The sequence below is a fragment of the Giraffa tippelskirchi genome, chromosome 10 (genome assembly GCF_054371585.1).
Source record: "Giraffa tippelskirchi isolate mGirTip1 chromosome 10, T2T-mGirTip1v1.2.pri, whole genome shotgun sequence".
NCBI lineage: Eukaryota > Metazoa > Chordata > Mammalia > Artiodactyla > Giraffidae > Giraffa > Giraffa tippelskirchi.
Window position 1 is genome coordinate 155213168 of NC_137284.1, and position 26854 is coordinate 155240021.

Below are 26854 nucleotides of genomic sequence, written 5' to 3' on the forward strand. Positions count from 1 at the left end.
GCCCCGGGACTGGCGGGACCCGGGGAGCGCAGTGCCCAAGTCGCCCCGGGGTGGCAGTTCCCGTTAACCTTAGCCACAAAGTCAAAGGTATTTATTCCCGTCTCCTCCCTCCGAGTCCCTCTGAATCCGGGCGGGGAGGGGCGTGCGGAGGGACGGGCCGTGCCGCGGGCCAGCGCCCGACTCCTCCCGCGCCGTTTCCACCCAGCCTCGGGCTGGGGGCGGCCTCCGGGGTCCCCCGAGCCCCCCGCCCCGCGCGCTCTCAGTCCCGAACTTTCCCCACCCCCACACAGCCCACCGGGAAAAGGGGGCTCGGGTCGTGCGTGGGGAGGGGCTGCAGGCCGGGGCAGAGCTGAAGGTGGGGTGTGAGAGCTGGGGAGGCGGGGAGGTGAGCTTGGGGTGGGGGGGACTGCCCCTCGGCCTCCCCCGCCCGCCTCTGGCCGCGCTTTGCCAGAGCCGGTCCCGATGTTTGGGAGTGATGTCAGCCTCCCCCAGAGACCGAGTTCCTGCAGGGGCGGGAACCCCAGTGTTCGCCGCAGAGTGACACATAGTAGGTGCTTAATAAATGATTAAATGAATGGGCCTGAGCTTGGGGGCGAGAACAATGACAGGGAAGCACCACGGAAATTGAAGGTGTGTGTGTGTAGGGGTCTCCCCGAAACCTCCATTCCAGGAAGATGGGCACAGGAAGCCAAGATCTTAGTGGGGGTGGGGGTCGGCGCTGGGGGTTTCTTCCCTCCTGAAGGTGGAGCATATGGAGATGCGGTCTGCTCCAGCCCTTTGGGAGGATGGAGCCTGGTGCGTGCTTGGTCCTCCCGACCTGGGGTGGGGTGTGGCCAAAGCCCCGAGGCAAGGCCCGTGATGGCCAGACTCCACTACTATGTGTCCATTTTGGGTCCCAGGGTTCATCTGTAAAATGGAGAGGTTGGAGGGTATTAGTCTCCTTTCAGCTCTAAGGTTCTGTGGTTCTGTGCTTCTAATCTGTTTTGGACTTATATTTCTTTTATTTAAATATTCCTTTGTTAACATTTTTATTAATGGTTTGCAGCATGCTGGACCTTGTGCTGGGTGTTGGGGAGAGAAAGTCTCCCTGTGTTAAGATGTTTACAGTCATGCTGTTGACACCAATTATAATATTGTACCATGTGGATGGTACTGGGTTGGGTAGGTGCACAGGTTAAATGGAGAAGGTCCTCGCTCTGAGCCTGGTGAATCCACACGGGCTTCCTGGTGAAAGTGATCCCTGGTTTGGTCTGGGCAGAGAAGTGTTGGGCAAGGGTATTCCAAGGCTGATGACAGGTGTTCCAGACACAGCAAGGTCAGGCAGCTGCATTTGGGGACAAGGGGGTAGGTTGGTGGTGCAGTGAGAGGTGCTCAGAGGCCAGATTTTAAATGGTCTTGCCAAGAAATTTGTAGAAGAACCTGAAAGTACTGTTTCCAGAAGCTGACGCTTGTAGCCGTGGCAGGTGTTGGAGGTATTAAAACAGCACTAATACGATTTAGTGGCCTGTGAACTGTGAGGGCTGCACTCTTCAGTAGTGAAAGGTGGTGAGAGTTTTGAGAGGCTGGAGAGTCCCCCGCTGGAGGGGCAAGGGATGCCCAAAGTGTAGAGCTGGTCCGTGCACCCCTTGGTACAAGCTTACCCCCTTCGTGAGGGTATCTCAGGTGGAATCTCAGGTTTCCTAGGATGGGGGTGGCCTGCAGGGAAGTAGCAGACAGGCTGTGCAGAAGGAGACCTGAGCTCTAACTCATCCAAAAAGGGGGAAACACTCCTTATCCTTGCCAAGCTCCTGTGAATACAGCGAGGGATGGAAAAGCATTTATGAATTAAAGTGTGATAACTGTTCAAAGTGTTGTTAGCAGCTGGTTTCATCCCTTGCCTTCGGTCAGGTCACTGGGGTCCCCAAACCCTGGCAGGCTCCTGAGTCTTGGATTGGGAGCAGAAGAATATGGGTGCTGCTTGGTCTTCTGAAGGGAGATGGGCGAGCAAAGACTGGCAATTCGGATGCCATGGGTGGGGGCAGGCCTAGGGCAGGGAGGTGGGGAGTGGGACAGTCCCAACAAAGGTGTGCATGTTGGGCAGGGCAGGTGGGGCAGGAGTCCCAGAAGGTGGTCCCCTGGGGACTGGTGTGGGGTTGAACCCGGGACCTCTGGGAGGTGGGCTGGCGTGATGGGACAGGGCAGCTGCCCTGGCCGGCCGTGGACCTGGTTCCCAGGGAATGTTGAGACTGAAGTCCCTAAATTGGGCTCTTCCTATCAGGGCAGCTGTGAGGTACCATTCTGAGGTCCAGTTGAGGAGTGGGGAGCGGGTGATGGCCATGCAGCGACCTAAAAAGAACTCCTCTTGCACCTCGGGAACCTTTCCCAGAGTCCTTTCGCAATGCTTGCCCACACTGCTTGGTGGAGCAATTCTCCACAGAGGACCAAGCGTGATTTCCATTTGCGGATGGCGACACTGAGGCCCAGGGAAGGAGACTGGCTGGTTCAGGGCCACCTGGCTAACCAGAAGCAAGCCGGGCCCCCAGGACTCAGGCCTTCCCGTCCTGGGCTCCTCCTCCTCCTCCCGCCTGGTCTTTCTGTGGGATGCCGGCCTGCCCCACCCCCTTGCTGGGACTGAGGACCATGGTGTTTGGGAGCCTGAGGTCTGAAGATGCTGGTGTAGGAGGAGGGAAAGGGGCGACCCTTAGAAGCCATAACAGTAGGTGTGCAGGGGGACACCTGATCCAGTGGTGAATAGACCCCAGGAATGAGGAGGAACAGGGAGGGTGATGAGACAGGAAGATGGGGTGGGGGCCCTGCAGGGGCTTGGGAGGTGCTGTGGGACGTGTAGAAAGATGCTGGGCGTGCTTGATGCTGGCACGTGGGATGGAGGCGGGCCTGCAGGTGGGGGCGGAGGTGATGCTCACCTGGCCTGCCTGTCTGTCCTCAGCCCGGGGCCCTAGAAGGTGGGAATGGCAGTTGCCCTGCCTTTTTGATATCATTTAAAAGCCACTTGTTGGGGATCAATCTGTATGTCCTCCTCGGTCATAAACTCTGGAGGAGAGGGAGGTGTGAGGTCTGGTGGGTCCCTGGATGGGGGTTCAGAAAGGTTGCTGATTATCCAGGGGCCAGCCAGAGCCCACGCCCAGGGACCAGGCCTCCCGCGCAAGTGGCCTGCCTGGGATGGGCTTTGGAAGACGGCCTGGGGGCTGTCTCCTGGGAGACAGGCTGGACGAGCCCCTTTGCCCCCCGTAAAGTCAGGGGGTGAGGTCCCGGGGCTCGCCTGAACTGAGCCGGCAGAGCTCTTTAGCTCTTTAGTCCAGCCCCCTGCCTGGCGCTCAGGCCCCGCCCCACTCAGCCCGGAGGAGACCATCCTCCCCGCTCAGCCTCCCTCTCCTGGGAGAGGCGGTACCTGGAGCTGCTCTGTGGAGCCCGGCTCTGCAAGCAGCCTTGCCCCTGAGAGCTGTCTATGCTCTGCTCCCCTGGGAGGCCAGCTCCCGTTGCTGAGCAGAGTGTGGGGTTCCCATGTGGGCACCGGGGGCCTCCGGAGACTCTGAAGCCGCTTGAAGAGGGCCGGTTTAGAGTGAGCCGGCAGGGAGGGTGTCTGGGGAGAGGGCTCAGAACCTTCGGGTGTGGGTTGTTCTCAGGCCCCGGTGATAGGAGAGAAAAGACGGTTTATAGGCTTCAGGAAGTCGAGTGTTTCCCCACCAGATGTTGGCAGCAACCCCCCAGAGCAGGCGTTTTCAGCCACCTTCACCACTGGGAACCCAGGCTGAGAGGAGCAGTCATTTGCCCAGGGCAGCGGGGCTCGAACTCAGGGCCCCTGATTCTGGGTCCCGGCGTGCGTGGGCCTGAGTAGGGGGCAGCGCTGGGAGCGGACTGCAAGGGGTGGACTCAGAGGATCAGCTTCCCAGGGGAGGGGGGAGTGGCCTGCTGTCGCCTCCTGGAGGGACCCCTCCAGCCTGGCCTTGGGTCTCGGGCTGCCCTGGCCTGCTGGGAACAGCCTCTTCTTCTTTCTAGAGCTTTCTGCGCCCTTCCAGCTTCTCCCGCTGCTGACTCATGCTGTCCCTGCCCTAAGCTCACCCCACAGGTGACCCAGCAGGTGACTGTTCCCTATCCCCGCCATCGCTTCCCGGCTCCCTGTGGCCTCGGTGCCCCCCGAGTTCCGATCTTTGCAGCAGTGGAGGGCTGGTCGTAGCTCCTGAGGACACTTGTGTCAGCGGGGAGTCACCTTGCTGTTTCCTCCAACAGTGAAAGGGTAGTGACTTGTGCTTGTGCGGTTCATGGTGGCACACTTGTATCTCTGTGGATCTGTAGGGGTGTCCATGGGTTTCTTCATATTTCAGTTTCTCCGTACTTTGCATGTGCAGTTTGGCAAGCGTTCTTGTATGTATGAGTATCTCTGCATTTCTGCATCTTTAAGCTTGTGTGTGCTCAGCCCTGTTGGATGTTAGATAGGATTATGTCTGGATGTCTTTGTGTGCATTGAGTGTTCAGATCACTTTCTTCTCATATGCCTATGATTGTATTTTATCAATATCTTTTTAATTGAAGTATAGTTGACTCACAATGATGTAATTTCTGCTGGACAGCAAAGTGATTCAGTTATACATATATATATAATAAAGAATATATATATATATATATGCATGCATATATATACATTCTTTTTTTACTGTTTCCCACTGTGGTTTATCACAGGTTATTGAATATAGTTTCCTGTGCTCTATAGGAGAACCCTGTTTTTGATCCATCCTCTATATAATAGTTTGCCTCTACTAATCCCAAACTCCCAATCCATCCCTCCCCCATCGTCCTCCCCCTTGGCAACCACCTGTGACTGTAAACCTTAAATGAAGCATCCATTGATATGAACTGAACTCTGTTTCCCAGGCAGAGGACATCATTAGCTCGTCCTGAGGTGTCTGTCATTTGTGATGAAGCACTGGGGCCAGAGGACCCCCCTTGTCAGTCCTCCCATTTCATGCATTCAGTATAAACTGAGCACCTTCTCCATCTCGGGCCCAGGCAGGCGGGGACCCCCCCACTCCCACTCCGCGGAGCTTTATATCTGGAGCAGAACTTCGTGAAGTTGGAAATCTTCTCTTCCGTTGGACGTTATGGTAGCTCTAGCCACATGTGGGCGTTGAGCACTTGAAACGTGGCCAGTATGATTGAGAAACTGAGTTTTTAACTTAATTTATAGACACTTAAATAACCACATGTGAGTACAGAGGCCAGACGCCTGAAAATGAGGTCCTGGCAGCTTAAGGTTTGGTGCATCCCTCACCTTCTCTTAGAGGCAGCTCTGGTCCAGGAGAAGGTGCTCTGGCTGGGGTGGGGTGGGGTGGGCCCCACACAGCCCTTCCTAGCTGTATGACCTTGAACAAATCGCTTAACGTCTCAGAGCTGGAGCCGTGCATCCTTAGGATGAAGCGGGCGATGCTTGCTGAGTGCTTGGTACGCAGTCCCTCTCCTGGTCCCTACTGAGTCTTGGCTGGCCATCCCCTCTTCTTCCCAGAGCCAGCTCAGTACTGAGGTGTCCAGGGAACCCCTGCCCCCCCTGAGTGAGTGAGGTAAGGACAGACAGGGTCTGTGTGTCCCCGGAAGACTCTGAGAGTGCAGTGTCAGGGTGGAGGCTGGCTAGAGCCCGCGGGCCCTGGCCCACCCCTTGCTAAACGCTGGCCTGCGCTCCTCCCTGGGGGTCTTGACTGCTGGTGTGAGAGCAGAGGAGCAGTCAGCTTGATGGGGAGGGTACCTTGAGAAGACCGCCCCCTGTCCACAGTTTCCCATGGGGAGGGGCTCTGGGCAGAAGTGAGCAGTGGCTGAAGACGAGGACCTGGGTGTGGCGCTGGAGGGGAGCCAGCCTGGGAGCTGGGCTTTGGCCGGAGTTTGGGCGGTGCCACCCTGGAAGCCTCAGTTCCTAGTGGAGGGCATGTGGCCAGTCCCACTCCACTGGTGACAAAGGCCACACAAGGTGCCATCTGCTTCTTCCCCACCTGGGGCCTGAGTCTGTGAAGAGAGCTGTGCTGGGTTGTTGGGAAAGATCCAGGGCCTTGAGATCAGGATGACGTGGCGGCATGGCCTGGATGTGTCCCTGCACTGGCCCTTCCGGCCCGTGGGCTTTGTCCACCTCCCAGCCACTGTGCACCTCCCCCTCCTCAAATTCCCGCTGAGCCCAAAGCTCCTCTGTTACCTCCCCTGCCCCCGCGACTGCAGCCCCTGCTGTGGACCACAGTCTCGCATCGTGTGGCCTGGCGGTTGTCATGGCAACTGCCGGAGAGGCCTTCCCATCCTGGAGCTCTCGTCCCCACAGGGGCCTGACCCGGAGCCGGGCCGGGAAGGGGGAGGTGACAGGGCCCTATACCGAGACCTGGCCCTGGTGGGTGTCCCACCCTCCACGGGACCTGCTGTGCAGGGAGGGGAGAGGTCATCAGAGGCCAGAGTCGGGGCACTGTGAATGGGGACCAGTACCCCCACTGCTGGGGTGTTCTGCTCGCCGGGTCCCTGGACGTGTCTCCTTCCAGCCAGCTGAGTGATGGGTCTCGTGGGTGAGAAGGGTGGGCAGTGCCATGTGGTGGGGTGGGGTGTGCCGTGGCCTGACCGTCCTGGAAAGACACCACTACACACAGGGCCCTTATGAGGTCTGGCTGTCTCAAGGGGTTGCTTGCAGGACTCCTGTCGGCCTGGGTTCCGGACACATACCCCCTGAGCACACGGGCAGAGGTGGGCCCCCGAGACACAACCCCTGTCCCCACTCCTATCCTCTGTGCCTCTCCTCCTGTGCCCTGCCCTCTCCTTTCTCCCTTCGTCCCCTCGGTCCACGAAGGTCCCTTCCTTCCATTTCCACATCTGGTCTTTGTTGGACCATGAGCAGCTTGGTGACTCCCCGTGAACTGGTCACCAAGAATTGAAGCCCTTCTGCCATCTGAGATGATTTTGAGTTCCAGGATATCTCCTAAGACAGAACGGAATAACCAAGACAGATTTAATTTGGCTGAAGAGGCCTGAGTTGTGTTGTGTAGGGGTTTCATGAATGAAGCCAAGACCCACCCACTGTCCTTGTCCTGAATTGTGGCCCAAGCCTCCACCCTCCATCTGAGATTCCCTGCGTTGAGGTGACCTCTGTGTTCACCAGCCCTCCGAGTCTCCTTGGGCGGACGTTGAATCTCCAGTTGGTGAGAGGCTGCCCCACAGTGTGGGATGTAGAGTAACCTGGAGGGAAGAGGTGGTGCTAAGGCAGGCGCACCAGCATCCATCAGGGGCCCTGAGGGGGTCTTTCTTCTGCCCTCCTTTTAGCCCTCTTTCTTCTGCACCTCAGGCAGGTTTTAGCATCTCTAAGAACCCACAGCAGGAGTATGTAACAGACCCGTGTGGGGGAAATAGAATTAAAAACCAAAATCTCCTTCCTACCCTGGAAAGCTCTGCACAAAAATAGAAAAGAAAACAGTTTTATTACTGGATAAGCATTAAGCCAGCAAGATGCACGTCACAGGCTATGCACAAAGAGACTGCAAAGACAGAGAGAAGCGTCATGCTATCTTATAGCCCAGCAGATGCAACCCCACTGCACACGTGTTCTCGAGGGAAAGTGTAACCTGTTCTGGGTGAAGGGACCTGATAGCACCATTCGTCACGCAGAGTGCGCCCTGCATTCACCTGGAATTGGCGGCCACCCGGGAGAGTAACTGCCTTCATGCAAAGGAAGCACACACCTCCTGGATCTCGGTGACATCGGGAGGAGGGTTGCAGCTTGGAGCCGGGCGCTGCTGAGTTAGGATCCCACCTCCCACCGGAGAGGACACTGGCTGCTGTTGCCTTGATGTTTGTGCTTTGAAGAGATGGTTCCCTGGTCCTTGAGAAAGGGTCCTGGCAAGAGACTGAGTGAACTTTTCAAAAGATTTACATATACCTCGAAGTACTTCCAGTTAGAAGTTTATTCTAAAGAAAAGGAAAGAAAGGGGAGGGAGTCTCTTTCCCTTTTCTCAGCAGGGAGAGAGACTTTTCTATCAGATTCGTATTGCTCTGACACTCCTGGCCCCCCACTCAGATTCCCAGCCTGGGTCCCGGCCGGAGTAGCTGCTGGGAGGGGAGGGGACTTGAGAGAGGGAAGCGGGGAGGCTGTCCAGGGCCCGAGGTGCAGAGCAAGGGGGGGCTGGGCCCCTGTGCCTGAGTGGTGGCAGAGCCCAGGTATGTGGGGCAGAGGCTGGGGCCCATTGGGCCTGCAGGGGAGCCAAGGTCGGTACTGGCACAGGAAACAAGATCCGTGTCCTCAGGAGGGGCCGCCCACAGCACCACAGGGCAGCTGTTGCACCTCTGAGTGCCCACAGCTGGCCACCTGTTGGTGCCACACACGGCTGTTTGGTGCCCCCAAGGGGGCCCTGTCCCAGCCCCTGGCATGGACATGTCTGGGATAAGCAGAAAAGTAAATGCCCTGTTGGGTGGCGGAAATGTCGAGGAGGAACGGGAGGTGGAGCAAGGGTTGTGATTGCACACAGGGTCTCCAGGGAAGACCACTCAGAGCAGGTGACCTTCGGCCCTGGAAGGGGCAGTGGCCACACAGGGACCTGGGAAGGGGGACACCCCAGGCAGAGGCGACAGAGCAGCAGGACCCCGTCCTGATCGTGTTCCAGGCACCAGATGAGCCAGCTGGGAGATGCTCCAAAGACCCAAGCTTAATGCTCACCATGAGCCCAGAGTGGCGGGCGAGGGACCAGGCCTCTGGGACCCAGGTCGGTCCCCCACCCAGCGGGGAGGATGGCAGGGAGGCACCGGGAGGGTTTTTCACTGGGACATGGACGGGGGCTTTGAAGGACAGGGGGCTGGTGATTTTGGAGGGACAGTTCTACCCGCCCCCCCCCCCAGGGTGTCCTCACACCCACGAGGGGGGATCTCTAGACTTATTTGAGTTTCCTGGTTCTCACGTGTGGCCTCCTGCACACCTCACCCCGCAGGTGTTGAGAATGTGGGCGTCAGGCTCTGGTCTGGGAGTCAGAAGCCCCAGGACCCTGCCTGGCTGTGCCGTCCGGTCACCTCTGTGACTGGGTGCATGTTGGGGGGCTCAGTTTTTTCTTTAGAAAGTGAGAATTGTACACATTTTACCTGCCGAGCAGGTATATATGTGCCGTGAAAATTGTTGCACATTTCAACAGAAGCCATAGGTAGAGAGACGTGAAAGAGAGGGAATGAGGACTCTATGCTTCCACTGCAGGGGCGCAGTTTCCATCCCTGGTTGGGGAATTAAGATCCCACATGCTGTGCAATGTGGCCAAATTAAAGAAAAAAAAAAAAGGGGAACTGCCCTGTGTGAGGTCCATCTGTCCATTTGTCTCAGGCCAACCCTCTTCTTCTGCTTCCATCCCACCCACAGACAGCCAGGCAGGGAGCTGGGCTGATGCAGACGGGCCTCTGGGGATGGAGAATGGCCTGGCTGGCGGCACAGGTAAGAGCAGACGGGCAGGTGGGAGCCCCCCACAGCCTCCTCTCCAGCCCCGTCCTTCTGCAGCTGAGCAGGACTTGCTGGTGGCCAGTAGACCCACAGTGTGGGAAAGGATGGAGCAAACACAGAATACGGGGCTCATAAGGGGCAAGCCCAGCCCCTGCTTGCCAGGCTGGGCGCGCACACACACACACGCACACGCACGCACACGCACACGCACACCCTGTTAGTGCTAGATCAGGGAGCGCACCGTGTTCTTGCTGGTCATGTACTGAAAGCCAGTGCTCTGGGAGGGACACGCGGTTAGAACAAGCAAGACCTGCTGTCTGTCCGTCAGGAGAGCGTCTCCAATTCAGTCTATGAAAGCTTCCTGGGTCTGTGCATGGTGGTGGTGGTAGGGAAACATAGCAGTTAGTCCTGGTGTCTCCCGGGCAGGGGGTGGGCGCCACTGAGAGTGGGAAGTGTCCTCTGGAGACCCCTCCCCAGCGACCCGCTTCCTGCTTCCAGGATGGAGCAGCCCCGCTCTCCCAGCCTCTGCAGCCGGCCCTGCAGTGGGTGCGGCTGGGCCGATGGGAGCTCTGGGCCCAGGAGAGGGGACGGGGCCTGGGCGCTCTGCCCCTCATGGGCACGGTGACCAGGTTTCTTTACCTCCTGTTCCCTCCAGGGGAGTTGCCCCGAAGGTCCCAGAGCAGTCCCCGCCCCCAGGACAGTCACTGCGGTGGACCTAAGGTGAGACAAAAATCAGGCAACAGAATAAAAAAGAAACAAAACCCCGGCTTCCTGGGGGCCAGTATGCTCTATGACACTCCACTGCTCTGCGACTGAGTCCTGACACCGGGCAGTGAGCTGAACCACCCGCTTCCCAGTCTCCCCACCCACCAGGCTGTCACTTTGAACGCTGAGAGCACTCGGGTGTGTGTGTGTGTCTTATGCTGACGTTATAGTAGTTATAGGAGAACCTAGCACAGATGGTTCCAAACGTTTTAGCTGAAGGACTCTTTATTTTTCCCCCAAATTTTAATTTTTTAACACCAAAAACATTTTGCATTGGGTATACCCAATTAACAATGTTGTGATAGTTTCAGGTGAATGCTGAAGGGACTCAGCCATACAGATACATGTATCCATTCTCCCCCAAACTTCCCTCCCATGCAGGCTGGCACATAACATGAGCAGAGTTCCATGTGCTGTACAGCAGGTCTTAGTTGGTTACCATTTTAAATACATCAGTGTATCCATGACCTTCCCCAAATCCCTACCTGTCCCTGCAGGACCCTTTTGCCCACATGAACTCATAAGGGGGATCCTAATTCAGACCTGAGCAGTGGGCTTCACCAGGCTTTCTCTCCCCATACAGCAGCTCCACCATCAGGAAGAGGTGGAAAAACCCCGGGGCCTGGGGACCCCTCCGGCCGCAGCCTTCACAGGCTCCCACGCCTGCTGGCCGGGCTGAAGGAATGACTCTTCTAGATGGCTGAAGGTTTCAACATAATTGAGACTTTACCTCTTTTAAGTATCCTTTACTTTTTTATTTGTATTTGAATGCATTTTTAAAACCGTGGTGAAACATACAAAACATGAAATCTACCACTTTACCCACTTTGAAGGGTAGAGGTCAGGGGCACGAAGCACATTCACGTAGAGGCGCAGCATCGCCACCCGTTTCCTGAAGTGTCCCGTAACGTCAGAACCGGTACCCACGAAGCAACAGCCCTCCATTCCTTTCTGTTTCATCTGAACCATGCTGCTGCTGCTAAGTCGCTTCAGTCGTGTCTGACTCTGTGCGACCCCATAGACGGCAGCCCACCAGGCTCCGCCGTCCCTGGGATTCTCCAGGCAAGAACACTGGAGTGGGTTGCCATTTCCTTCTCCAATGCATGAAAGTGAAAAGTGAAAGTGAAGTCGCTCAGTCGTATCTGACTCTTCGAGACCCCATGGACTGCAGCCTGCCAGGCTCCTCCGTCCATGGGATTTTCCAGGCAAGAGTACTGGAGTGGGGTGCCATTGCCTTCTCCGATCTGAACCATGAAGACGTTTTAAAAATGATGCTTCTTTACGCTGACTGAGGAGCAGTACCCTTGGAATCAGCAGGCAGAGGCCTATTTCCCTCTGCATCAGTGTCTGATCACTAGGAGAAGGTGTCCGGGATGACCGAAGTCCCAGAGCACGAAGGTCATGGGTCCACACCCGCCATCCCGGGCTTTAGGGCCTCCCCATACAACTCAGCCACATACACCCGCCCCGGGGCCCTGGAGCAGTGGATGCAGGTGTCCTCTGGGCTTTCAGGCTCCACTATACATCTGGCTGGGAGGGTGAGCCTTCTGAGGCATCAGCCAGCATGATGGATGTCAGGTCAGGTTTAATCAGGGAAAGGCAGTGGCTTTTGTGGGGTTCTGGGGGCATTCGTGGGCTTCCCTGGCAGTGCAGTGTGGTAAAGAATCCACCTGCCAAACAGGAGATGGGGGTTCGATCCCTGGGTCAGGAAGATCCCTGGAGAAGGAAATGGCAACCCACTCCAGTATTCTTGTCTGGGAAATCCCATGAACAGAGGGGCCTGGCGGGCTGTAGTCCTCGGGGTTGCAAAGAGCTGGACACGACTTAGCGACTGAGCATGCACTCATGGGGGCATTCATGGGTGCCCCGTCACTTGGGGACAGCGGTACCCGTCTGAGCTGATTGTATTTTGGATTCACTACCCGACCACCATCTGGACAGCTGGCCCTGTCAAAGACGTCCACTGGCCAACAGTTCAGTGCATCTAAGGGAACGTTTTTATAATCGATGAAACTCATTAAACATGGGTTTTTGATTGCTGCCAGTACACAATTTAAATCACTTCTTTCATTTTCAAATTACTACTCCTGATAAAATGATATCTCACAACCAGCACGTGGGGAGGGCCCATGGCATTGTTTTGCCAGGAGGAAAGCTGGCCCCTTACGGGTGCTTTCTGTAAGGGAACCCCCACTTCCCTCCCCCGCCCCCCAGGGTCACCACTTTGGTTTCTGTGCTCTCGTGGGGCCAGTGAGACTGTGGAGTGGAGCAGAGCTCTTTGATCTCAGAACTAAAGGCCACTGGATTAGAGGGAAGGTTTTCTCTTTATTTCCTAAGGTACTTAAAAGATTTAGAAACTATAATGTTTGAATTTTTATGAGAATATTCGAATAACACATAGGAGGTGCAAGTCCCCTTCGCCTGTCCATCTAGTCCCGCTACGGTCCGTATCGCCCGCCAGGTGACCGCCATCTGGGGTTTGGCGTGAACTGGCCCTGATTGAGCTTGTGAATATACACAGAGAGGTGTGGCTTTATTTTCCATAAATTGGAGCAGACTTCTGATACTGATTTTCAATGTGTTTTTTTTTTTTTTGTCATTGTAGTTGTTTGTTTTCTCTTAAAATCTTTTGGAAATCTTTTCACATTAGCATACATAGCTCTTTTCAGTCTCTGCACAGTTCTCCACATTATGAAGGGAGTGAACATTATATTAATTATTATTGATAGGTAGTTTGGTTGTTATCCTCCTTTTCACTTATTACAAATAGCACTTCAGTGGATATACTTGGACATTCCTCTTTGGGCTCACATGTATTTCTTAGCATCAATACCTAGAGTGAAATTGCTGGGTGGAAGAGGTCCTCTGTCATCAGCTTCTCCTCCTGCCCTCAATCTTTCCCAGCATCAGGGTCTTTTCCAATGAGTCGGCTCTTGGCATCAGGTGGCCAAAGTATTGGAGCTTCAGCACCAGTCCTTCCAATGAAAATTCAGGGTTGGTTTTCTTTAGGATGGATTGGTTTGATCTCCTTGCAGTCCAAGGGCTCTCAAGAGTCTTCTCCAACACCACAGTTCAAAAGCATCAATTCTGCAGTGCTCAGCTTTCTTTATGGTCCAACTCTCACATCCTTACATGACAGAAAGATAGAACACATTTGTAATTTTAATAAGCGCTGTCAAGTTATCCTCAAAGAGTCTGAATGATTTATGCCCCCAGCATGTCAGTATTGTGCTTATCCTCTCGTGTAGTTTCCATTTGTATCATGAAGTCAGGATATTATCAGTTTCTTCAGTGTTTGCTGGTGTGATGGAAGAGAGATGCTACACTGTTATTTGGCACGTTGCTAATCACTAGTGATGAGTGAGCCTCTTTTCATCTATCTATAGGGGTCCTTTATATAAGTGAAAGTCATTCAGCTGTGTGCAACACTTTGTGACCCCATGGACTATACAGTCCATGGAATTCTCCAGGCCAGAATACTGGAGTGGGTAGCCTATCCCTTCTCCAGGGGATCTTCCCAAGCCAGGAATCAAACTGGGGTCTCTTGCATTGCAGGCAGATTCTTTACCAACTGAGATATCAGGGAAGCCCCCCTGGTCTATTAGTATTAATAGTCTATTATATATCTGCACATGTGTTCTCCTGGACGTGCGCTCTCCAGTAGGTGGCCAACAGCCACATGTGGTTATTTAAAATTTAAGTTAATTTAAATAAAAGAAAAGAAGTTCAGGTCCTCGGTTGTACTTGCTACATTTCAAGTGCTCTGGAACCACGTGAGGCCACGTGTATTGGACAGCTTGGATGCAGCAGAACGTTTCCATGCTTGTGGAAGCTCTGTTGGGAAAGGCCTCCCCAAGCCATCATTTCTGCTTTACTCGTATGTGGGACTTTTGTCATATGGGTGTTTTAAATTTAGTTTTTATGTTTTGCATCCTATTTAAGAAGACCTCTGAATTCTAAACAAATTCTCCCAATTCTTCTACTACTTGTATTCGCTTCTTTTAAACCAGCACTTAAACCCATCTGGAACTGATTTTTATGAACTGTATGAACTAGAAATCTAACTTGAATATTTTCTCCAAATAATTAGTTGGTCCTAAATTGACGGATAGGCCAGCCTTTCATTGTTGACTTGGAATGCTACCGTGTATCACTCATCAAACGTTTCTGTTCTCTTGATCTATCTGTGGTTATGTGTATCCAACACTTACAATTGTTTCTAGCTTTTTTTTTTTTTTTTTTTTGGTGGGAGAGACCCTCACTCGCAGCCTCACCTTACCTGGCTCGCTATGGAGCAGCCATGTCAATAACAACTGCATCTGTCAGGACTTTTTAAAAATGGACTTCATTTTTTAGAGCAGTGTTACATTTATAGGAAAAAATGCAGAAAGTTCAGGGAGTGCCCTATGCCCCCTCTCTTCAGTTTCTCCTATTAAAAATTTTTTTAAAGATTTTTTTTTTATGTGGACTATCTTTCGCATCTTTATTGAGTTTGTTACAGTATTGCTTCTGTTTTATGTTTTGGTGTTTTGGCCGTGAGGCATGTGGGATTGTAGCTCCCCAGGAATTGAATTTGCACCCCTTGCATTGGAGGGTGAAGTCCTAACTCCTGGACTGCCAGGGAAGTCCCCATTTTCTCCCATTATCAACATTTTGCATTAGGTTGGTGCATTCATTACAACTGATGAACCTTTATTAATACATTTTTATTACATAAAGTCCATAGTTTGCATTAGGGTTCATTCTTTATATGCTGCATTCTGTGGACAAATGCTTAATGTCCTATACCCAGCACTATAGTATCATACAGAGCAGTTTCACTGCCCTAAAAGTCCTCTGTGCTCTGCCTCCTTCCTCCCTTCCCTTGATCCTTCAACCCCTGGCAACCACTGATCTTTTTTTTTTACTGTCTTCATAGTTTTGCCTTTTCCGGAATGTCATATAGTTGGAATCATACAGTGTACCTTTTCAGATTGGCTTCTTTCACTTAGTAATATGCATTACATTTCCTGTCTTTCAATGGCTTGAGAGCTCATTTCTTTCTATCGCTGAATAATACCCCATTGTATGGTATACCACTGTTTATCCATCCCCCCACGGAAGGACGTCTCTTGGATGCTTCCGAGTTTTGACTGTTACAAATAAAGCTGCTGTAAACATCTGTGTACAGGTTTCTTTGTGGACATAAGTTTTCAACTCCTTGTGTAAATATATAGGAGAATGATTTGCTGGATTGTATTGTAAGGGTATATTTAGTTTTGTAAGAAACTGACAATACTGTCTTCCAAAGTGGCTGTACCATTTTGCATTCCAACTAGCAATGAATGAGAATTCCTGTTGCTTCACATCCTTGTTAGCATTTGGCGTTGTTGGTGTTTTGGATTTTAGCCATTCTAACAGGTGTGTGGTGATAGTATTTTAGCTTTTAATGTTGCATAAGCCAAATTCTACCTTGATCATTTTTAGAATTTGTGGGTGACTTACTACACAGTAAATTTTATAATTTACTTAATTAAGATTATACTGAACTTGAACATTGGTTTGGAGTGAAGAGCTTCTTATCTAGAAATATGATGTACCTGCTCTTTTATTTACATTTTTTATTCACTCAATACAGTAATAGTTTTATTTATGTTTTGTTTATATATTAGGTATACTTACAGTTATTTTATTGCCATTTTAAAAAGTTATGAATTTTAATGTTTTTTAAGCTGGTAGTTTTGTTGAAATATTTTATTTCTAATACAAACTTCATCAGTGGATTCTCATGCAAATGATAGTTATGCTGCTGCTGCTGCTAAGTCACCTCAGTCGTGTCCGACTCTGTGTAACCCCATAGACGGCAGCCCACCAGGCTCTGCCGTCCCTGGGATTCTCCAGGCAAGAACACTGGAGTGGGTTGCCATTTCCTTCTCCAGTGCATGAAAGGGAAAAGTGAAAGTGAAGCTGCTCAGTCGTATCCGACTCTTAGCGACCCCATGGACTGTAGGCTACCAGGCTCCTCCGTCCATGGGATTTTCTAGGCAAGAGTACTGGAGTGGGGTGCCATTGCCTTCTCTGAAATGATAGTTATAGGTTAATAATAATCAGCAAATGACAGTTTTCTCTTAATCGCCAATATTTATACATATCTTTCTTTTTTCTCCTTGTTCCTAACTGGAATAGGCTTCTAATCTTTTGCCTTCGGTTATTACATTTGCAACAGTTTCTAGTGCAGCTCCTTTGTCAACCTCAGGAAATTTCCTTATGTTCCTGGTTTGCTAAGAGCCTTCTTCCTTTCTTTTCCCCTCCCTCCCTTCCTCCTCCTAACTTCCTCTCCTCCTTCTTTTCCTCCAGAAATGATGTTGAGTTTTATTGTGCACCTTTCCACCTCTATTGAAATGGTGTAAGGTGTTTAATATTTAAAAAGTCAGTGTCATGAACTGTGTTGAGTCATCTTTGTTTTCCTGGGGAAGATCCAGCAAAGTCATGATAGGTTGTTCTCTTAACATTGCCAAACTTGCTTTGCCAGTATTTTTGCTTGTTTGTTTTTTTACATCTACTTTCAAATTATGATAAACCTATAATTTCCTGCCTACCCCACCCTTGCTGTTGTTTTGGGTCATGTATCATGTAAGCTTCCCCAGCACATTCCCCACCCCACCCCCACCCCCCGCCTGCCTTGTCATGGTCATGGCCTATGTAAGCTGGGAATAGTGCTTCCCTTGAAGTTTTAGTAGAACTTGTTTGTACAGTTAAGTGACCTGTCACCCATTTTTGAGGTCTAACTTTAGCTTTCATTTCAGTCTCTTCTGTTTATGCAGACATGGTTTCTACCTCCTCTTGAGTCAGTTTTGTTAATTTATTTTCTCACAAAATCATCCATTTTACATAGGTTTTTCAAATTGATATGTCTATACATAGGTTTTTGGGATTTATCAGAATCCTTTTTATATCTTTATGTTCCCTTTATCCTGTAATCTCTGCTTTTGTCTGTATTAATTCTTTCCCCTTACTTCCTTTGGGTTTACGTCATTGTCTTTTTAATACGGGCACCTGTTGTTTAGGGTTTCTCTCCTTTGTTCACAGTTGTTTTTTGTCAACTTTTTTTTTTTTTTTTTGGCTGCAGAGCATGTGGAGTCTTAGTTCCCTGACTGGGGATCAAACCCACATCTGCTGCTTTGGAAGCATGGAGTCCTAACTACTGGACTGCCCGGGCAGTCCCTGTTTCTTCTATTTTTATAGGCCATAAACTTTTTATTGACATATAACACACAGAAAAGTGCACAGGTCTCGGGCTCTATAAATTCTCAAAGTAAGCATGCCTGTGTAACCAGCATATCCACCCCAGAAGTGCCCCAGGCCCCTTTCCAACCACAGCACCCTCTGTCAGGGGGCATTACTCTTTAACTCATCCTTTAGTTGCCAGCTTTTGACCTCTGTATAAATGGAATTCAGATAGCCTGTATATGCAGTGTCTGTAGCAGACCTTTTCCATCATGGCTTATGTCCAGGAGCCTGGAAACAAAGTGCCCTGCAGACCTGAGTCTGGCCTAAGGGGCGGGTTAGTAACAGAGTGTGCCGCTGGCGTGTAGGCTTCCTTTAGTTCAGGACAAGGCAACGCTTAACCTGTTCTGGGTGCTGAGAGCTTTCTGGCTGGCTTTCTTGTTCTTGGTTTTGTTGAAGAGAGGAGAAGTTGCCAAGCGGGTGAGGTGATCATGCACCACAGCTGCTGCCCGGGAGCTGCCTGGCAGTGATGCTGGGCTTGGTTGCCCAACCTCTGGGGGACTGGGCATGCACTCACCCAGAAAGCGCCCAGCACATCCATCCTCTTAGGACGAGAACCAGATGTTTTGAAACTTGGCCACTTTCCGCTTGCTCCCTGAGTAGGAAGACTCCCCTGGATTGGCTTCTTTATCTTCTTTGCCTCTCCTGGGCCTCAGGGTAGAGGAGGCGGGCAGCGATGTGCTTGGCACCTGAACACTCACTGTTTCTTTCTTCTCTGCCCTTCTGCACACTCCAACTCCTCTGAATTTATTGTCCCTCCCACCCTCCCTCCTGTCTCCTTTCCCCCATTTCCTCTCCTCCCTTTACTATATTCCGTCTGCATCCTTTTCTCCTGTCCCGTTTTCTGCCCTGCCCTGCCCTCCTGATGCTCCCTGCCCCTCACCCGCCCTTTCCCTCCACCCTAGGAGCACAGCACCCACCGAATGACTCTCCCTGACCTCTCTCCCTTTGCCTCCCGCAGGAGATGGGCCGGTGATGAAGATCAAGCAGGAGAAGCCCGAGTGGCTGCTGCAGACGCAGGCCGCGCTTTCGCAGAAGGATAAGGAGAACATTTTCCGGCCCCTTCGGGCCCCCCCACCATGCCAGATGGCAGCGGGCAAGTCTCGAGCCTGGGGGCGCCCGGACGAGACTGGTGGCCCAAGGTGGGCCCCTCTCCCTGAGCAGGACGTGGGGCCAACAGGCCGGGCTCCGGGGGCGGCCCCTGGCCCCCTAAGCCCGGCTCTTCATGCCGGCGAGGGTCACTTCGTGTGCCTGGACTGCGGGAAGAGGTTCAGCTGGTGGTCGTCGCTGAAGATCCACCAGCGCACGCACACGGGCGAGAAGCCGTACCCGTGCGGCAAGTGCGGCAAGAGCTTCAGCCAGAAGCCAAACCTGGCGCGCCATCAGAGGCACCACACGGGCGAGCGGCCTTTCTGCTGCCCCCAGTGCGCCCGGCGCTTCAGCCAGAAGCAGCACCTGCTCAAGCACCAGAAGACCCACTCCCGGCCCGCCACCCACCCGTGCCCCGAGTGCGCGCGCTGCTTCCGCCACCAGGTGGGCCTGCGCATCCACCAGCGCGCGCACGCGCGGGACCGCCAGGGCGCCCGCGCCGGGTTGCAGGCGCTGCGGTGGGACGCCACGGCCCCCCGGGGCCGGCGCGCGCGGCCGGGGCCCCAGCGGGGGCGCCCCGAGTGGGCCTGGCTAGGGCTCGGCCAGGGCTGGTGGCGCCCACCTGGGGCCCGGCCCGCCGCTCCCGGCGAGCCGCGCCAGTTCATCTGCAACGAGTGTGGCAAGAGCTTCACCTGGTGGTCGTCGCTGAACATCCACCAGCGCATCCACACCGGCGAGCGGCCCTACCCCTGCCCCGAGTGCGGCCGCCGCTTCAGCCAGAAGCCCAACCTGACGCGCCACCTGCGCAACCACACGGGCGAGCGGCCGCACCCCTGCGCGCACTGCGGCCGCCGCTTCCGCCAGAAGCAGCACCTGCTGAAGCACCAGCGCACGCACCAACCCGGCGCCCGGGCCGCGCCCCGCCCTGGCCGCGCCGCGCTGCGGGCCCACCCGCGCGCGCGCCCCGCCGCCGCCGCCGCCGCCGCCCAGCCCGTCCCTGGCCTGTCGCCGCCGCCCCGGGGCCCCTCGCCTGCCCGGGGACCCGGGGACCTGCCGTGGGGCCGGGCGCGGGCCGGCGCTCCGGGCGAGCAGCGCCAGTTCATCTGCAACGAGTGCGGCAAGAGCTTCTCGTGGTGGTCGGCGCTCACCATCCACCAGCGCATCCACACGGGCGAGCGGCCCTACCCCTGCCCCGAGTGCGGCCGCCGCTTCAGCCAGAAGCCCAACCTGACGCGCCACCGGCGCAACCACACGGGCGAGCGGCCCTACCTGTGCGCCTCCTGCGGCCGCGGCTTCAGCCAAAAGCAGCACCTGCTCAAGCACCAGCGCGTTCACCTGGGGGCTCTGGCGCCCACCCTCAGCGCCAAGGGCGACGCGCTTTAGTGCGGCTGGACCCACGCAGGCCCGTGGGCGGGGTGGGAGGAGGCTTGCCTGGTGCGTGTGGGCGAGTGACTAGGAATGGTGGCGCTTCGAACTGCAGGGGCAGAGACCCTCTCCAAAGGTGCCTTCCTCAAGGCTCCGAGACCTGACAACAGAATTCCAGGAGCATCCCGAAAAGGGGATCGGGAAAAGTCCCGGGAAGGGCCGAAGGCAGAAATAAGATCACATCCTGTACTGTGGCACCTGGATGTGTCCTGAGGTGGGACCCCAGCTCTCAGGCACTGAATGAGGGGGGCTGTCGGAGGCCCTGGGTGAGGCTCCCTGGGTGAGATGCCCCAGGTCTGGACTGGTCAGCTGTGGCTGTCCAGGGGCTGTCCCTGTGGGGGAGTCTCAACAGGCTGAGCGATACCCAGATGGGAGCTAGAAGCTGCAGCTGGGGAGGGGCAAGCATGTCCCCAGTGCGAGGCCAGCGCCCAGCACTTAATGGCCACTCAATCCATGTGTTAGAAAGGCATGAATGGCTTGATGGCCCTCAACCCCGAGTGCCCCACTGCCTTGGGTGCTATAGTGGACGGCCTGACCCTAGGACTAGAGTGTGTGTGTGTGAGGTGGTCATGGCTGGGACTCGGAGGGTGGTCTCACTGGGGTTTGGTTCCTTGGGGAGGGCCCTGCGGAGGGAGAGCGCCCAACGTGCTGCTCCCGCTTGATGGGCGCTGCCTGGGACCCTTATTGATGCCGATGTCGCGGAAGAGAGAAATGAAGGACTGACTGCCTCACATGGTCTCCTTGTCCTTTCTAAGCCGCCCTCTGAACTCTGGGTCCTTGTGTGCCCGGAGAGATCCATTTGTCCCTCTGGCCGGGGGCAGCCAGTCCCCGTGGCCAGTTCTTGCTGGGGGTGGAGGGCAGGATTCTCTTCCCCCTTTCTCTCTCCAGGACAATCTGATCGCTTCCCACATAACCCCCTCGACCTCTAGCCCCCCAGAGGTCACCACTCACACCCTTCCAAAAGCAGAGTCTTCTGGGGCCCTAGTGCTAACAGAGAACCCAGGGCTCCAGCCTGACTGTGGCCTTGGACCACATCTTCCCATGTGGGGGAGGAGGGAATTGCAGAGGGGGTGGGTATGGGGGTACCAGGGTTGGGTAGCTGGAAAGTGGGAGGGAAACGGGGGACCCTAGGAAGATTCTGTAGGAGGAACTCTGCTTTCCTGCCTCCCAGGGGCCCGCCGGGTTCTCCCGTGAACTCAGACAAGTGTGACCTTCTCTGGGATCTGTGCGGTCACCCTGACTTCCGGCTACACCTCTTTTCAGGTTTTGTTTAATCCCTTTCATCTGGCAGGAGCATCCAAAAAGACATGGAGGTGATCCAGCTTCCCTGGGTAACACAATGCTGGGGATGGTTAATGTGCAGCCAGGGCTGCTGACTCGTGGTCCCGGCCTTTGATGGCAAACCACGCTGTGTGAAACCTCATGAATGGGTGAGGTGTGTCCATCCAGGAGTTCAGCTCTGAGGACCAGCTAGGGGCCAAGTCAGAAGGGTTTTCCTGGGCAGGCTCTCTGGCCCTCCCCAGCCCCAGGAGCTCCGCTATTTCCCTCTGATGCCCTGCGCTTCTGCAGCGCCTCCCCCAGCCTGCTCTACTCAGGGAAGCCGTGCGCCTGGGATCTCATCAAAACTCACTTTAATGATGGGGAACTTGCTTCCTCAAATCCTGAGGCCAAGTCATGCAAGCCCTCCTCCTCCAGGAAGCATCCCAGAGGTACCATGTCTGTGTTAGAGCCGTTCCTGAGGGGCAGGGCAGGCAGATACTGAAGAGATCAATTGGGCAGGAGTTTCTGTACAATGAATGTGTTACCATTCATAAATATCCTGTGTTTGATGATCAGATCAATCAAACAGCTGTATTGGTAGGATTTGGGGTTAGTGAGGTCTGGTTGCAGCACCCCATCCACTGCCTCCTCCCCCCACCCCCGGCCACCAAAGTCATGAGAATGAATGCCTGTTCGCTGACCCCAGGTGCCCACCCCTTCACAAATGGGTGCTCTGGGTCACAATGGGGACAGGACCAAGTCCATCAGACCAAGAGTAACTGAGGTGCAGGTCCCATTGACCAGGTCAGGATGGTGGGATGGCAGAGCATTGATTTCCTAAACAAGCCTCCAGTGTGCCAGGCACTGTGTCAGACCTCAGGGACGCTGTGATGAAGAAGCCACTGTCTTCGTCAGCTCGAGTTGGGAGACCACCACCACAGGCTGCAATGACAGACACGCGCTTCTTACAGTCTGGGAGGCTGGAAGTCCAAGATCGAGGAGCTCGCAGGTTCTTTTCCTGGTGAGGGCCTGCATCCTGGCTTGCAGACAACCGCCTTTTCTTGGTGTCCTCACGTGGGGGGACGGAGAGGGGGGAGGGAGAAATAAAGAAAGAGAGGGAGGACCTGGTCTCTCCCTTCCTCCTCTTAGACACTCATCTCACCAGGCGGACCTCACTCTCACAACTTTCGTTGTTGTTCAGTCGCTCAGTTGTGTCCAACTCTTTGCAACCCCATGGACTGCAGCACACCAGGCTTCCCTGTCCTTCACCATCTCCCAGAGTTTGCTCAAACTCATGTCCACTGAATCGGTGATGCCATCCAACCATCTCATCCTCTGTCGTCCCCTTCTCCTCCTGCCTTCAATCTTTCCCAGCATCAGGGTCTTTTCTAATGAGTTGGCTCTTCACATCAGGTGGCCTAAGTATTGCAGCGATTTGTCTAAACCTAATTCCTAATTGCCTCCCAAAGGCTCCGTCTCCAGATGCCATCATACTTGGGGGCAGGAATTCAATATACAAATTTGGGGAACACAGTTCAGTCTACAGTAGTCACAGTCCCTGCCCTCGAGGAGTTCATCTTGATATATAGCTTGGAACAATCTATATACAGTTAATTCTTCAACAAATCATTCCCAGCCCCGGATCTCCCAACAAGGTTTTCTTATTCGCCATATCACTGTGAGCTGTGAACTGGGCAGGACTGTGATATAGGGGAGGGGGTGGGGATTTTGGGACGAGTTCACCAAGTCCCCTTGCAAGTAGATGGTAGGTCCTAGACTTCCCGTTAGCCTAAACCTCTTCCGCTGTCACAAGGCGCAGAGGTCTGGCATTGTCAGCTTCAATTTTTAATTCCCTTTCATTTAAAAATAATCAAACTAGGTCAGAGAAAATTTAGAAGAGGCACGCCATAAAATCAAAGACAAGAAGGTCAGACCTAGCCTCGTGGTTTACAGTTCAAAATGTTCCAGAGCATGCTGAGATTAAAGGCTTGCGTGGGGGAACAGAAAACAAGCATGAGGAAATCAATCAGGATCTTCAAAGACATTTTTATAGCCTGTCCACAGCCAGGTAAGTGCAAGTCTGCAGTGGGGACCCAGGGCCAAGCTTCCAAGACACCAGATGAGCTTGGTGGGGTGGGGTTCCAGGAACTGCCTACAGCATCCTTGTGCCCTTTGTTAGGAGCAGGCCGGGAGTTACCGCAAATGACTTAGGCACTGGACAAATGCTCGTCCTTGGCAAGCAGCGTGAGCTTCGACTCAGCCAGCCAGATGGCAGCCTTCTTGGGAGAGTGTGGTTCCCCACTGCCCAGCTCCAGGGAGCTGCCAGGGAGAGGTCCCTGGACCAGGGGAGAGAGGAGGACCAGCAGGGACTTGGCAGGGAGTGCCTGGCAGGAGTGGAAGCTCTGGGAGCTTTTTACTTTTTCTTTTTTAAAGTAGTTTGGGTTTGCTAAAGAAATAGCCTTGACCTTTTGGCAAGAGGAGTCTTTGGGGCTGAAAACAGTAGGTTTTTACATGATCCCAGCAGACAGAGGGAAATGAATGATCCCAGCATAGGTCAATCTTTGGGTTGAAAAGAGACCAGAGTCTCCCAGCTTATTCAGATCTGGAGAGGGAGGGGCCCTAGACCAACACCGTCCAGAAGAACTTTCTGTGATGATGAAATGTTCTATATCTGTGCCCCCCAATGCCATGGCCACCAGCCACGTGTGGTTGTGGAGCACTTAACTGTGGCCAGTGGGGTTGAGGACCTCAGAAAACATGAATTTTCCATTTTATTTGATTTTAGTTAATTTCAATGTAAAGAGCCACACGTGGCTATTGGACAGTACAGCCCTAGGAATAATGCTCCTATTGAGAAGAAGTAGAAATATTTTCTCTTGTCCTCATATCTCACCCCAGTCTAAAAAGAGCTTTCTTTTGTTGTCGGTAATAGTGGATAGATTCTGTTCTGGGGCTAAATTCTGGCCTTAAGCATGTAAGCTAGGGGACCTTGGGCAAGTCACCTAGGTAGAACATGTAGTGTGGGTTCCTGGTACACAGCACTCAAGTCAATAAATGATCGCTGTTGTCATTTAAAAAATGAACCTCCTTGGCTGGCTACGTGCACGGCATTTGTAGAAATGGAAGTCGTACCATGGAAAGAGAAGAAAACATTTTCCCCAAACAGAGCTCAGTTGCCATAGAAATTAGCTGTTATCAAGCAGGCTGCAAGCTTAGGGGTCGAATGGATGTCCTAGGTCACATCTTGGGTTTTAATTTCAAGGAAAAAGAATGCTGGAGCAGATGAGAACTCATGCTCAGAGCCACAGCACCATCCAGGTCTCAAAGTGCCTCCTGGCCCTCGGAGCCGTGGCTGGGGCTGTAACTTGCCTGCAGCCCCTCACCCCTTACACATCACATCAGCACACCTGCTGGCCGTGGGGCCACCCCCACCCCCAGGTGTAATTGGCAGACGTGCATTCATTCATTCAGCAGACACTGACCGAGGGTCTATGATATGCTGGGCTCTTGGGATACAGAGATGTTGAGAACACAGTGCCTGCCCTTTGAAGCTTGTGACCTGGTGGGAAAACCAAAGTAAGCTAAGTCCCCTTGAAGAGGGAAGTTAGGGATCGCTGTCCAATCTGGGGAGATGGGATAAGCCGATGGAGAGTGGTGGCATGGTCACCGAACTGAGGGCAGAAGCCCTGGGACTGCAGCCCAGAGCTGGGGGAGCCAGAGGATGACCAGGCTGACCTCTGCGAGGGAGCACACCGGCCCAGGGGAGTCACGGGGACCAGCCAGTGTGCCCCAGAGGCAGGGGAGGGAGGGAATGCAGGGCCCTGGGCAGGACTCAGCTGAGCTGGACACGCCCCTACCCACAGGGGGCTCATGGGCCAGCTGTTCTTGGCTGTGAGCAGCCTGGGCCTTTTTTTTAGGGTCCAGAGTCCAGCTGTCACATGAGCCTTGCGGAGTGGTGGGGATCTCCATGCCAGCCTATGGCCCTGCCTGGACGGAGAAGCATGATTGCGTTTGCAGAATATTTCCACGCTGCCTTTCTATTGTGCTCACGACAGCACATACAAACGGCAGCAGGAGATGCGTGTTGGGGGGTATGTGTATGAAACCAGAGACATGAAGTGAGTCAGCAGAAATCACACACACAGGCAGGGCCAAGGAAGGAGGCTTCCCGGAGCCCTGGGCATTCCACTGAGAGCAATGAGATTTAGGCAGTGGTGTCTGCCTTCCCCACCCCCTGGCTGTGTTCCTTCCCTTTCTATGTTGGTGTAGCTTACCCGGAAATATGGCACAGCTGCTAAAAATAAGGGTGACGTCCTCAGATATATTATTTTGCTTTTGAGAAATCTGGTCATTTCCTAGTGTTCCCATTTCTCCTGTAGCCTGTGGGAGAGATGAAAGCTGGTCTCTCTGGCAGGTGACGTTTGCAACCAAAGAGTGCTGGTTGGCGTGGCTGTTCATGAACCAAGCTCCACGGGCTGGGTGGGGTGTGGGTGTGGGTTATCATCAGTGGCTAGAGGGTCCTTTTGTCGATGCTGTGGGAGATCTACACTTGGCCCTGGAGTAAACATCTATCCTGGTGGCTTCACGTCTTTGGGTTTCCCAGAATTCCGCCCCCACCGTTGACCCTATTTGAAATACCAATCTCCTTGGGGTATCTCCCCTGTGGAGCTCCACAAACCTCAGTGAGGGGCTACCGGAGCAGTGTGGATGGCGGTGGGCCCTTCAGAGGCTGACACTGACCCAAGGGGGGACCTGCTGGGATGAACTGGTCCACGGAGCGAGCTGTGAAAGCTGGTGTCAGGAGTGAGGGATTGGTTTTACTCCCAGATGGACCCTACCTGGAATTCATTTCCCAGGCCCTGGAAGGCACCTTGGCTGCCTGCAGAGCTGCAAAGGGGTACCTCCTGAAGCTGGGAGGCTCGTGCCTCCCAGAAGCCCTCATCAGGGATAATGCCACCCCAATAGCCATATCCACTGTCTGCTGTAAGGAGCCCTGCCTGGACCTTCTGGAATCCTAGCAGTTTTATCCACCTGGCAGCTACAGAGGCCAGGGCAGAACGGGCCAACTGATATTCCTCTGTGTGTGCGTGCTAAGTCGCTTCAGTCGTGTCTGATTCTTTGTGTCCCCCCCGCCAGGCTCCTCTGTCCATGGGATTCTCCAGGAAAGAATGTACTGGAGTGAGCTGCCGTGTCCTCCTCCAGGGGATCTTCCTGACCCAGGAATTGAACCCGAGTCTCTTATGTCTCCTGCATGGGCAGATGGGATTGTTTACCACTACTGCCACCTGGGAGGCCCAGAATGTTCCTCTAGCACTTTTAATTTAAAAAACCATTTTCCTTCTCCAGCCTCAGTTTCTTCATCTGTAAAATGTAAATTTGGAGGTATTTTCCCCTTTTGGATGAGATTATTACTTCTGATCCTGGTCAGCACGCTCTTTCTGTTTCTCCACTGAGGGACCAGGGTGATGCCAAGGAGAGGGAGCTGGGCCTGCCTTTCCACCTGGACTCTGCCATGTGGAGCAGTGGGGGAGGGGGCACGGGGAGAGGCGGGGGTGGGGTGTCGGCAGAGCCGCTCTGTGTCTCAATTTTATTTTATTTTCCCATCTATGAAATGGGATAATAACA

At 53.7% G+C, this 26854-nt stretch overlaps 1 protein-coding gene and 2 long non-coding RNA genes across 6 annotated transcripts in view; 1 reads left to right on the forward strand and 2 right to left on the reverse strand.

Annotated features, from left to right (window-relative positions):
• Positions 1-20700, forward strand: ZNF775 (zinc finger protein 775). 4 transcript variants are annotated; one of them, XM_081537305.1, is made up of 4 exons: positions 1-87; positions 9347-9418; positions 10080-10144; positions 18417-20700. In XM_081537305.1, exon 4 carries the CDS (start codon positions 18431-18433, stop codon positions 19925-19927), a length of 1497 nt encoding a protein of 498 aa, XP_081393431.1. In that variant the 5' UTR covers positions 1-87; positions 9347-9418; positions 10080-10144; positions 18417-18430; the 3' UTR covers positions 19928-20700. The 4 variants fall into 4 exon arrangements, with proteins under 4 accessions (XP_081393431.1, XP_081393429.1, XP_081393428.1 ...); XM_081537303.1 differs by lacking the exon at positions 10080-10144 and adding an exon at positions 10773-10895; XM_081537304.1 differs by lacking the exon at positions 1-87 and adding an exon at positions 10773-10895.
• LOC145524665 (uncharacterized) overlaps positions 10932-26854 on the reverse strand; it is a 17499-nt gene continuing 1576 nt past the window's right edge. The window contains exon 2 of the long non-coding RNA XR_014067736.1: positions 10932-13316. This is a non-coding gene — a long non-coding RNA (uncharacterized LOC145524665). The remainder of the gene's footprint in view (positions 13317-26854) is intronic.
• Positions 21584-26854, reverse strand: part of LOC145524669 (uncharacterized) — a 6375-nt gene continuing 1104 nt past the window's right edge. The window contains exons 2-3 of the long non-coding RNA XR_014067740.1: positions 25504-25609; positions 21584-24788 (exon numbers count right to left, since the gene is read on the reverse strand). This is a non-coding gene — a long non-coding RNA (uncharacterized LOC145524669). The remainder of the gene's footprint in view (positions 24789-25503; positions 25610-26854) is intronic.

Coding starts and splice junctions, on each gene's coding strand:
- ZNF775 (XM_081537302.1), top strand. CDS start 9,391: ATGGAGAATGGCCTGGCTGGCGGCACAG. Junction 9,419..18,416: donor TGGCCTGGCTGGCGGCACAG/GTAAGAGCAGAC, acceptor TGCCTCCCGCAG/GAGATGGGCCGGTGATGAAG.